The sequence below is a fragment of the Mastigoproctus giganteus genome, chromosome 6 (genome assembly GCF_048544385.1).
Source record: "Mastigoproctus giganteus isolate SK-2022 chromosome 6, ASM4854438v1, whole genome shotgun sequence".
Lineage (NCBI taxonomy): Eukaryota > Metazoa > Arthropoda > Arachnida > Uropygi > Thelyphonidae > Mastigoproctus > Mastigoproctus giganteus.
Window position 1 is genome coordinate 75,412,859 of NC_143580.1, and position 13,136 is coordinate 75,425,994.

General features: G+C 34.9%; 1 protein-coding gene across 2 annotated transcripts in view; it reads left to right on the top strand.

Moving 5' to 3' along the window:
* Positions 1–13,136, top strand: part of LOC150084414 (regulating synaptic membrane exocytosis protein 2-like) — a 547,165-nt gene that overhangs the window by 458,519 nt on the left and 75,510 nt on the right. The window contains exon 18 of one of the 2 annotated variants that reach the window (XM_090376052.1): positions 11,310–11,466. The exons of the other annotated variant lie outside the window; for it this stretch is intronic. Coding sequence (XP_090232178.1) covers positions 11,310–11,466 — 157 coding nt within the window. The remainder of the gene's footprint in view (positions 1–11,309; positions 11,467–13,136) is intronic. 2 annotated transcript variants of the gene reach the window in all.

Below are 13,136 nucleotides of genomic sequence, written 5' to 3' on the forward strand. Positions count from 1 at the left end.
CTATCATACATTGGTGCGAATTGCAGACACATACACATTCTGACCTAAGCTGCATAATTTTTTTTAGCAGGGTCATAAAATTAACCAACAAATCGTCAGGTCGTGTTCATTTAATATCGTTAGTCCCCACGTGAAAATGAATGCTCTCTTTATCAACAGGTTGTCACATTTTATCCCCCTTAAAATATGACAACCTGTTAGTAACATGAACGGTTGTTCTCGACAAACACACCCTGATTCTTGTCTACCTATCTTTATTACAATATATATTACCCATTTCTCGAACAATAGAATCTCCCAATAAAACTAAATCTCCTTCAACCAGATCATTTTTTTATGTAATCTGCCCTTTATCACAAACACTCCAATGCTCTTGCCAGACTTTTACTAAAGCATCTCAGATTCTTGCCCTTTCCTTCCTGGGATCTGCCAAGATGTCCACCTCAATATTCAGAAAAGAACAGGGAATACCACGGCGGATGAAGTAAGCCAATGCACAATACACCAAATGCAGATCAATAGGCAATTTTCCAGTCACAACCTGCAAAGCTGGGGTCGATACAGTCCTGCATGCCATGCACATCCTAAGGAGCATTACTCTTTGAATGGAACTGAGATTTCTAGTAAATACCTTTCCACTTACACGCTCAAACCAAATTGGTAACCATACGTTACCATGGTCCAACTGCATAAAATTTAAAACTGTCTGAGACATTGTAGTTACCAAAGTTACAACAATGTGATGATTCAGAACGTAATGGTTCTCCTATATCACTGGTATGGGAGAACAATGATTTTAACCACTGTGCTACAAGCGAGGACTGGAAAGCAACATATGACAACTTTACCATATATATGAATTAATCAGAACATCACAGAATTCTGTTTAGGTCTAGCACTGAATCAACACTTCATTGCATTGACCACTACAGCAAATTGCTAAAAGCATTGGCAAATATTTCAGTCTGTGTTTCTTGCTATGCAATAGGCATAAAAAGTGAATAGTTATTCCTCACTATGCAATAGGAACAAAAATTAATAAAGGAACCACATCTAAGATAAAGTTAACAATTTTAACTGGCTTTATAACGGTCTACCGAAGGACCCTTCATGTTTGTGAAGTATGATGAAGGGAAACAAAACAATGTATATCGCCAAGTAATACAGTACAAACAAAGTGTTAGCTAGATGATTATGAAGGAAAGAACACTTGCTCTAGGTGATGTTAAGAAATAGCTTTATATATGTATAATATAATTACACATTATATATCACACATTATATCTGTATGATCTCTCTGTTACCCAAAATCCTCCACAAAACATCTGCTGATGAGGATTTGTGGCAATAGAAACTAAAATGTCCAAAACGATCTACTTATGCGAAACTTACAGGAAGATTCGCATTCCCCATTAGCGTGTGATTAAAGCCACTTCCTACCATTATGTAAAGTAAATGTTTCCGAACATCATAATCTGTGTTTATGATGTTCAGTGGCGTGCAACACTTGGATATCGATTGAGTTGAATATAAACTCATGGTAAGATGGGTCGCCCCAGGCAAAAAACATGGCGCAAAGGAAAGTACTATTTTCAACGCTATGGTCAGTTGTGTCCATTCCTCAAACAGAGGCTGGTAAAAATTAGACCTTAAATGAGCCATGTGTTAATTTTATAATAACACGTAAGAATACTTTTAAACCGCAAAAGCAGTATCAATATTATTGTCACAAGACCACATGAAATGAAATCAAAATCGGTTGACGATCATTGTTAAAAGAATATAATAGAAAATGTATCAATGTTTAATTTGTATATATATATATATTAAACCACAAAAAACTTCTCGATATAAATATATTTCGTACATGATATCCTAGCAAACTGGAAGTTTGTACTTTTTTCATAATCAAAGTGATGCATCAAATTAAACATCTTTTTTTTTTGGAAATTAAATAATTAAAGTATTAATCAACTCAGCTACGGGGTGAAAAAAAAGTTTATTAAACATATCAAGTTGGTTTAATTTAAGTGCTTTGTTACAAATGACAGTTTGCACCTCATAAGTATAACTTGATTTTTTGCTTTTAGCAGAAATGTTCGCACTTCAAGTGCTTGCTTAATTTAATATGCATCATTAGTTGATAACACCACTTTAATTCATATTTTGATTTAACGATTAATCTTGTTTTATTTCTTCAAACACTAATTATTCCCTAATATACTGAAAGGCAAGCACAAGTATTAGCGTTTGACTTAAGAGAATTTTCTAGAATAGAATGAAAAGGGCCACGAAACAAATTTCATTTGTAGTTAATTTAGGTTTAAAATATTTCACTTAAATAGTGCATATAAGGTACCTAACGAAAATACCGTAATAGCTTTATATCTGTATGATATAATTACACATTATATATCACACATTATATCTTTTAATGTACTACTGTAGTTTGATTTCTAATTTAATTTAACAACTCAATAAAAAATTTCAAAGCCAGAACTTTACAGAAACGCGAGCAGTAATTAATGCTCATCAATACACAAGAGATTCTCAAATAGGGCGAACACACATACAACACCTTGACAGCTAGACTATGTGTTTGTATTTGCCTGCTCAGAGTTTGCCAATATCAGCAATGTTTCTTGTTGACAAGTTCCGAGCTTTTTATCTTAAATTTGAGAAAATAAAAATTAAAAATGAAAGGAATACCTATGAGTAAAGTGACCAGCGTCCCGGATTATGCGGGACAGTCGCGGATTTCAATCGTTTTCCCCGAATTGCAAACTGTCCCGGATTGGGCATGTAGCCAATCCGGGACATAATGCAAACCAATGGCCGGTAACCAATGGTACAACGGAGAGTTTTTCCATAGTAAATAATTTTCCTAATTCTTGTGAAGAATTTTACGAAGAAATAGCAAATAATGAAGAATTATTAAGAAAAATTCACTCAGCGGAAAATATATTTAATTATATATATATATATATTTAATTATATTATTTAATTTCTCTTGTTTTTATTGTTAAAGGAAGTATGTATTATTATTATTTCACAGAAAGAAACTAACCATATATATATTTTTTTTTTTCTTTTTTTTAAAGAAGTTTGATATTATATTTTATAAGTTTAGTTCAAAGATGTCAATGTATTTAATTTGTATTTTGTATGTGAATATGTTTTATATATAAAAAAATAAAAAAACATATGTGTATATTATTTCTAGGGTGGGTTGAAAAATCCCCCCCCCAGATGTCCCGTATTGGAATGCTAAGGATCTGGTCACTTTACCTATGAGTGAAATAATAAAATGAGTCAACCTATGTACGAAATACGAGTAGAGAAGAATGACTAGAAGAAATTTCAGAAATTATAAACTCTAAAAGTGCCTGTTGGCTTATCTCTTTAAAGTTTATCACAAACTGTATTGCTAAATTTAAAGAAAGGATAAAGTCCACCTAATAAAATGCAAATGAAAGTTACGCACTGTATATAAAAGAAAAGGGAAGTATCTAGGAAGAAATAAATTGAAAAATTCGACCACCAATGCCAACAGAAAAAATCACCAATCATTCATTCCCTCGTGGTAAGAACGAAAAGTACGTAGTGTTTCGATGTAACCGAAATATAAATACAGTACAGTATAGTACATTCTACTATTTTAATACCCATTGCGTAATTTACATTTGTGTCCGCGTTTTTCACTGATTTCATGGTTATGACGTATTGGTTGGTCAAGGATTTTTCAGTGTGGGGGATACATAAACAAGTCTTGATTGTCGGTTTAGTATAGGGACACAGCCGATCAACAGCGGCTGTGTCCCCTATACTATTTCCTTAAGGAGATAGGAAATCACCGAAAATTGTAGTGTAATTAGCATTTTATTACGCGGACTTTATTTTTATCCTTTCTCTAAATTTAACATTACAGTCTGTGATGAAGTTTAAGCTGGTGAACGAGACAAACCGTCTCAATAGGCACTTTTTAGTTTTTCACTTTAAAATTTCTTTCGGTCATTCTCCTGTACATTATTTTATACATAAGCTAACTCATTTCATTATTTCATTTAGAGGCAGGTTTCCTTTTATTTGGTGAAAGGTAGCATTTGTAAGTATTGATATACTCTACGCTTGCAGAAAGAAACATAACATCTTAGTCAGCTTTTGAAAATTTCATTTCTAAATGTAGTTGGGGGTCTGCAAGAATTTGCTATGTGTCCTCTGTTAAACCTCTGTGCTCACGATATTAACTATGAGACAGTTTTATTTAGTTAAGAACAATTACTACATGACGTTGAAACCATTTTATTCAGATAATGGTCCAATGGAATTTTCTACAGGCAGTGCGAGATTATATCACGAAAACTATCTACAAGAGCAGTAATAAATTAATTAACAGTCCCTATAATGTCAATCTTAAAAATCATATCATATCAGAGTAGGTAAACCTTTCCAAAAACGTTAACATTAATATTTACATAATAACATTAATACTCATACTTTAAAAATTAGAGAAATTACTAGAGGAAAAATAACTTACTTTTTTTAATAGCCCTCACTAATAAGGAAAGGCTTGACGAAAATCCTTGAGGCTGTCAGATATTCTCTCAGGTATGCCAAACAGGGCTTGCTACCTGAGAGTCTAAAACCCTGATGGAACTGATATTCGGGTGACGCTCAAATCATGTGAACCTAATTTCGGCGAAGTCCCGTCTGTCTGTAACAGAAAAATCCTCTGCTTGCACCTTCACGATGATGGGACTTTAGTAACTCTGGGTATAAACCCCCAAGTGCAAGTTCCGAAATGCGTACCTAATATACTGGAGGTGGCCACCCAGGTGCGAACCAAAGTAAGCAGTGAACGAGGTGTGGCGCACACACCACACGAAAGAATGCTGCCCATCTCTGAGGTAGCTGATGGCTCTCATCATCCGGTGCAATACCACCACTTTGCTCACTGGCGGCCTGAAATGGTGGAACCCATGTTTAGTCACCAGAGTAAAGCTCCGGAACTATCCCATCTCTTCCATCATACAGTGTTATTGATGTCATGATGGACATCAGGGCGAGATCCAAATTTCCCTTACATTTCAAGGATACAACTAAAACGATATTCGCAAGCCGGCCGCTAGATAGTCCACCGGACCAAACCTATTTGTAACTTTCTAGGAGGCATTCAGATCAGCTAGTGTATAATCTTGCTGCCTTTACTCTGACAGTTGACTGGAGGGAGTCCGAGTAGTATTTATGCGGGGGAGGACATTGTCGAGGCCACATTATGTCAAGGAGCTGGGTGTATTCTTGCCATGTGTACACCAAATGCAAAAATTTCATTATTTCGTACAGCATGTCTACCACCTTCTCTTTCTACTGAATACATCATAAATTTTCAAATTAATAGAACAAACTTATTTGCGAAAAGATCTAAACCTTCTACACAAACTTTCTCGTTTGACACAATTATGTCAATTTCCAGTTAGTCTGCCAAACCTTTTGTATTTTTTCTGACAGAATCCCAGTACAGTAATCGGTTGATTTAACCACTGCTCATCTCAGTTATCCGAATTATTCCCTGTATGATTCCTTTCACTTCAAATGTGCTACTTGTGCATATATCCGTTCTGATTCCGTGTCAGAAACTTAGTAAATTGGAGTCATGTCTTTTCGATCTGCTATGGCTTAAAATCTCTCTACCACATTTTGTCCAATGCATCTGTTGCCTCTAGCGTTCTCCCAATTGCACTAATCACTTGCAACTCTTTGATTTTTTCCTTTAAACCTTGACTTTCTGGAGTCTAACTTTCCTAAAAGTGAGGTAATTTTCCTTGGTGAGTTTAATGTTCAACTCCAACGGACTTCCAGTTTCTAATCACACAGACCCAGCTGTCCAAGAAGCTAAGACCTTTCTCTTGCGCAGATTGTTCATTTACCTACCAGAATACTAGACAATCCCAACCATCAAGCCAACACGCTTGATCTTTTTCTCACAAACAACACTTCTAAGCACACTATCGAGGTGAGTGGTCCTCTACGCACTTCAGATCACAATTTGGTGATCTCTTCTTCTCCAATGGAGCTTTTCTTTCGTGGCGATTCTCAACCTCGTATTGTTTGGCATTACAGGAATTCAAAATGGAATAATCTGTAAGATTTATTTTCTTTTCCTTGGTCGGATTACTGTTTCAAATCTTCTGATGACAATGTTTGCTCGGATCGTGTCGGTGAAATTATTCTTGTAGGAAGGAAACTCCACATTCCACCTTAAAACCTCGTCCATTATCTAAACCTTGGCTTTTCAATAAATGTGCAAAGGCTGTTCAAGATATCGTAATTGGCTTGTATCCAAATCTCCAGATTCATTTTCTGCCTACACTAAAGCTTGCAACGATTGTAAAGCAGTTAATAATCAGTCCAAACTAGATTTCGAACAGGCTAAGAGTACAAAACTTGCTTCTTTTCCAAACTGTATTCGAGCGTTTTGGTCTCTTGCCAAAACTACTTTACTACTGGCCGCAACTTTTCCCCCATTTCTGTTGCAACCGCTATCAAAATCAGATGGTTCTATTGCTGCTTCAGTCAAAGATAAAGCGGACTTGCTGGCATCGTACTTTCTACCAACACGAGTATGGATGACCTTGTTAAACCACCTCCTACCATTCCCAGTGCACTCCGTTCAATGCCTCCTATAGTCTTTCGTCAAAAGGATATGAGAAGGATTTTGAACAAAATTAATACTAAGAAAGCTCTAGGTCCTGATGCTATTTCTCCACTTGTTCTCAAAATCTCTGCTACTGGACTTACTCCTTTTCTGTGTCACTATTTTTCGCTTTCTTATTCCAAAAGTGTTTTTCCTTCTGCGTTTAAATTTGCTGATATCCATACAGTTCCTAAAAAAGGGTGACAAATCCCTCTCATTCAATTGTCCCACATTACTTCTATTCTTTATAAAGTAATGGAGAAATCACTTAACCGCGAACTCTTAAACTATCTAGAAACCTTCCATTTGATCAATCAATCAATCATCGCCAGTATGGATTCCATCAGTATTGATCCATTGGTAGTATTTTGGTTTATATTACCGATTTGTGGACAAATTCAAGAGGAAAGTTTGATGAAACTCAAGCAGTTTCTCTGGACATTTCAAAGACTTTCGATCGTGTTTGGTTTAAAGATCTTCTAAATAAGCTTCCATCTTATGGTTTTGCCAACTGTTTTTCGCAATTAGGTATCCAGTTTGCTCTCTCTGACTGCTCACTATGTGTGATGGTACACAGCTCTCTGTCTTCTAACTTCTCCACTAATTCTGGTGTTCCCCAAGCTTCAGTTCTTTCTCCCACTCTTTCCTCTTTTGTATTAATTAACTTTCCCCATTGACCGGAAATCCTATCCCTAGCTTTGCTGATGATAGCACATTGCATTCCACCTTCCAGTTTGAGAATCCTTGCCCTGTACAATCAGTTTCAACTTCCCGAATATCGAATTCCTTAAATGCTGACCTCTAGGTAATTCTCCAGTTGTGCAAAAATAACTTAGTTGATTTCAATCCTTATAAAACTCAATCCTGTCTTATATCTCGCAAAAAGGATTCTTCTGCTCCCATGCTTATCTTTGGTGACACTCCGATTTCTAGGCTGATATATCTCTATTGAGGATTACCATGACTTCTAATGTCTATTGACTTAAGCACATTGCGAATATTGCTTCCTGTGGATATAAAAAACTGAGTTTTCGCTTTCGGCGTTACTTTTCTTCCAAAGAGCTGTTCACTCTGTACAAATTGAAAATCCGCCTTACCCATGGAATATTGTTCCCACATCTGGGGAGGGGGTGCCCTCAAAACGTCTCTCAGGCTTCTAGATTCCATTCGTAAGAGTGCAGTTAGGCTAATTAATGACTCATCTCTAGCAGTCTCTCCACTCTCTGTCTCATAGACGTTGTGTTTCTGCTGCATGCCTTTTCTATAAATACTTCCATGGGCACGGAATTTTCTTCTTTCTCTCTCTCTCTCTCAAAGCAGTCCGAACCCGTGCCACAACCAGTCAACATCCATTTCCTGTCCAACTTCAAACTCACAGAACGAACCTTTTCTCTTCCTCATTTATTCATTCAACTTCTGTTTTCTGGAAAACCTTCCTTCAGACGTTTTTACTGAAAATTACAATCTACAGAAATTCAAGTCTAATGTCAACAAGTATTTTCTTTTATCTTCTCAACCTTCAGCCCATGCACGTACTAAGTACTACGGGTTCTAATACCTTTAGTGTTTGGGGTTTCATAAAAGATAATAATAATTATTTTACTTATTTACCTGATAATATAATATATTATAAAGAAACCATTTGCGAGGCTAATTACACAAGTAGAGCAATTCAGCTCCCTTATAGTTTACCCAAGTGAGGGATTTTACTCGAAATTCATGGCCATCTAGGATCATGGACATCGATTGTGCCATTATTCCTTTGGTGAAAACGTTTTTATAGCGAATTTAAAAATACAAACTCAAAAGAAGGCAAATAATGCTTTCCTGCATTTAAGAGAGAGAAAAGATGAATCGAATCTGTGGTATGAAATATGAATACGTACTTCAGCGTTATTAATTTGAATGTAGGTGATGGAATTTTCAAATATGGAGAAACTCGTTTTCAACAACCTTCGGAAAAAGTTTTTTCTTTTTTTTTTTTTTTTCTTTTTCGTTATAGTTGCCACTTACTGGCATATTTCTGGAATCGAGTCATATACAAAGGTAATTCAAAAAGTAGAGACAACACCATTGTCACTACGTTTTTGACAACCTTGATAACATCGTCAGCTTTAGAATGGCGAGGGAGCGAGAGATAAACTGTTTTGCAATATACCTTTTGTTGTATTCTCTGAAAGCGTTGATCTCTGAGTGGTTCTATCAACTTTGGAAACATTTGTAAAAAGGGCTGATATCCGAAGAACAGGAAGAGACGTAGAAGTAACCACTGCCGCCGATCACATTGTCATGCAAGACGATTGGCGATAGCTCCAGGAAATGGAGGCGCTTTCGTCGTAGTCCTACAAACCTAGTCACAAAATGACAGGGCAATGCATGATGCGCGCATGCTTGCTTCTACTTCACTGTAACTTCAGTCTTTATCCAAAAGCGTTAATCTTGCTTCACAAACAAAGCGCAGAGCATTTAAAGCAGCAATTCTCTGTCTAGCCAAAAGACTTTCTCATTTACGTACGCTAACGAACCCCTGTGCTGTTACTGGCTTGTCTCCTTGTATACGTAATCACCAGGTGATTCCTGCTCATGAGTGCGAATACACGAAGTGTTGCCGCTACTTTTTGAACACCCCTCGTATTTTTTTGCCTGCTGACTATAAGCTAATATAAATTTAAACCTTTCTTATTCCAACCTTCAAATGCCGAAATACTGCGTACAATTTTAGTAAAAACAAGTTTGTTTTAAATTTTTATTCAGTTCAATTTAGTTAATATTCAATGGGAATATCCAGCAGAATGAAAGTCTTTGCAATTCAATTCACCAGTTTATCACAATTATTAACTTTCGGTTTAAGGGTCCTGCATCTGATTTTTAAATTGACCTCTGAGTCATTTTAAAAATCAATTTCGTGTAACATTTTCAAGTGACAACCCAAGTCTGAGGATTCCATTTCTATTGCTGAACTTAAATATAAATAGACAAACAACTTGAAAAATTAAGATGGAAAGCCATAACTAAACAATTAATATGTTATTCTGAGAACATGAATTTCAAATTTGAAATTCATAAATAATTAAAAGATACAACTGGTATGGTTAAGCATGCGTGTTTTCCCACTCCTCTGTCTTGTATCACCCTTATGTGTGAAGTGTTATGTATTTGAAGCTAAAATCAAAGAATCAAATATTTGAATTATACAAATGTGTTTAATGCAATCTAATTTTTAAATAACCGTATATGTGTGTTTCTATAGCAGTTTCCAAAATTCGAACATAGAGTGTTTTTATCGCATTCACTTATGTATTCATTTTCATAATCCTGCTTCGGCATCAAAAACGCTCAAAAGATTACATCCAAGAAACTTGGAACTTAGTTGTCTGAATTTTGTACTTGGCAGGTATACTGAATTTTTATGCCCTTCCATGTTAAAATGACATAAATTAATGGATTAAAAACACAGTAAAATAATACATCACATCAGTTCGTTTAATTTTAAAGAATCAATTATATAAAGCTTGGGAGTGTGAGATTTTAATCTGCCTATTCTAAAGTATGGAAGTAATTAACATTGAATAGGTCGTAATTTAAAATTCTATTTTTTAATAAATTATTCTATTATTTAATAAATCTACAATAATGTAGATTTATTAAATAAATCTTCCTGTATACTTTTCAATCACGAAGTCACGTTAATAGTCATTTAAATAAAGAGAAAATAACCGTAACTTGAAAATTACCCGGCCATTTCGCTTAAAAATTGAAACTCTTAACTGAAGAAGCAGCTGTAATAATATTTTCAATAAAAGGATATTAGCCATATGAATGTTTCGATGAGCATATAATATACGGAGGTGTATAAAGAAACGTATCAGTTTCCAGTATATTTAGCTTTATCCAAGTGCTATATATTATGATCCGTATAAGAAATACAGTAATTAAAAAAAGTCAATTTTTACCTCTAAAAATCTGTTCCTGTGTTAAGCTGAGTTATTAACACCAACGCTCTCTAATTAATTAGGAAAACTCGTACTATATTCCTAATTACCAGACTTCTAAAGAAAGAAGACAAAAGTGATGAAACAATGATCGAAGTCTCAAAATATAAGACGAAATTCAAATTCAGCCTGGAAAATACAATATAAATATAATTTCCTTTCACAGGATTTTTTAAATAATGCTAAAGCACATATTATAATCACAGCAATCAGTAGTGTTACTGTTGCTACAATAAAGATATTTAAAACGAAATAAATCGGGTACAAATAACATAAAATGAAACGCGATATCTCTGATGTTACGAATAGGAATCTGCTAAGAATTTTTACATCTAACTCACCAATTAACGTGACTTGGTGAATGTGCCAACTTGAAATCCTCACCTGATTTTGACTAAAAATGAAAGAGTATTTATTTGCAATTAAAATATGTATTCCATGTGAGGCACGATTAATAGCTGCATGAGTTTGCATTAGATGTGTTTCTGCATGCGCATGCTGTTTGTATGTATGTATTTGCAATGGTGTGATAAATCCCAGTGGGACGAACGCTGGTGTGCAGTGGTGTGATCGTTTCTTTCCTTCCCCTTTTCCTTTCCTTTCCCTATCGTTTTACCATTAAGGACATAAAAAGCGTTTAGGTTTCCGTCGCAACCGAGCCTCCACTTTCAGTGTCCAACGTAGCGAAGAAATTCTTCCTGATGAGGTGCGACACCTGCTGAAGACCTCCAGTAGCGTTTCGTCGGATGGAGAGGGCAGCATGAGTGGTGACAGCTTAATGTAAGTTGGTGATTATCCTCCCCATCCTTCCCAACCCCCTACCTGTGTGGGGTGAGGGGGTTGTTGATATCGATTTGTAGTGTTAAGATTAATATATGTTAAAGTTTAGTGTTTTTTTTATGATTTTTTCGGTTTGCTTAGTGTTTAGTTGCCTGGTCCTTTCTTAATTGTTTGGTCATGGGTGTAGAATAACTCCTCTGGTTAGTCCGTGGCATCATGTGCCTTTATGATTTCATTCTCAGAAAAATTTTCTCTGATTATCGCAAAATGAGGATTTTTTTGCGAATAAAAGGAGAAGCACGCAAACATTTTTGATACGAGCAGACATTTCTGATATCGAAACCAAACAATATTATTTAAAATTACAACAGATTGTTAAAAAAGGACTGTGTTGGAAGGTCATGCGTCTATCAGTAAATAGGATAATTATGCCTGTTAGGTTTCGTTTCCTGTACTTCATTTCGTGAATTTTAAAGCATTCCAGTATGTTTAATCTGTATCGATTTTTTCAGATTACATAATTTTATTTCATAAATCTGTTCGGATTTTACTTGTCGTGACAATTATTTCTTTTCACTTACTTAAAAACTGCCTAGCAGTCTCTTGAACCTGATTATGTAATACTTATATAATCATACTATAATCTTTAAAATAATAAAAACAATCGGTACAGCCTTGAAGCGGTTTCTGTTTTGCGAAAGACTAAATAACTAAAGTACCACTGTCTTCGTCGCATTTCCTAACGAGCAAATTGTATCTCAAATCGATTCAAATATCCTAACCAAACAGAAACGGTTTTTAAGTTATGATGGTGCATTAAGACTGATAATTACCAAAATGAAACATCGACCTATTTTATGATAACTCAGCGGATCTTCAACTATAAAAATCACTTAACTATATTATTTCATTATATTATAATTCTCAATGAAAAGTTCTTAAACCACTACTTCAAAACATTTTTGAGCAAATTATGAAATTCATTTCATTTCTTAAACGCTTAGTAAGCTTACTAACATAAAATAATATTTTTACCAAATCTAATTGAATTTTAAATTTAGTATATACTTTAGTTTACAATCCAGAATTCGTCAGCATTCATATAAATTATTTTCTGCCTGTAAAAGTGGAAACTATAAAATGTGAAAAAAATTAAATAAATATGCCTCGTCATTGAACAATCAAGGAAACACACAACTAACCTAACTTCGTGACTCCTATTCATCCTTTAAGTCTATTAATTCCAATTTTGTTTTCTCGGAATTTTTTTTTTCAGCCACCACGATTTCCCTTTGTGAGACTTACTCCATCTTTAAGTAAGACTAGTAATCAAAAGTGAAATGGTATTTTCTTTTCCATTCCAGAAGGCAAGGGTAGGAAACCTAGGTCTAGTGGTATTCAGCGTAGCCAAGAAGTGTACCATCTACCACCTAGTGGACTTTTAATGAACCATACTAGGCAGATGTCGACGAGTGGTAATATGGACAAAAATCATGGCAACATTTCCTTGTAAGTAACAATCTATATGGAAGAGTGGTGAAGAGAGACCTGGATTCAATTTGGGAGGGGAAAATGGAAAACATATTAACGCCATTTATTCTCTAAATTTTAATCTCCTTTAAAATTTATTATAAATAAACATACTAAATTTAATTAATACGCTTTACTAT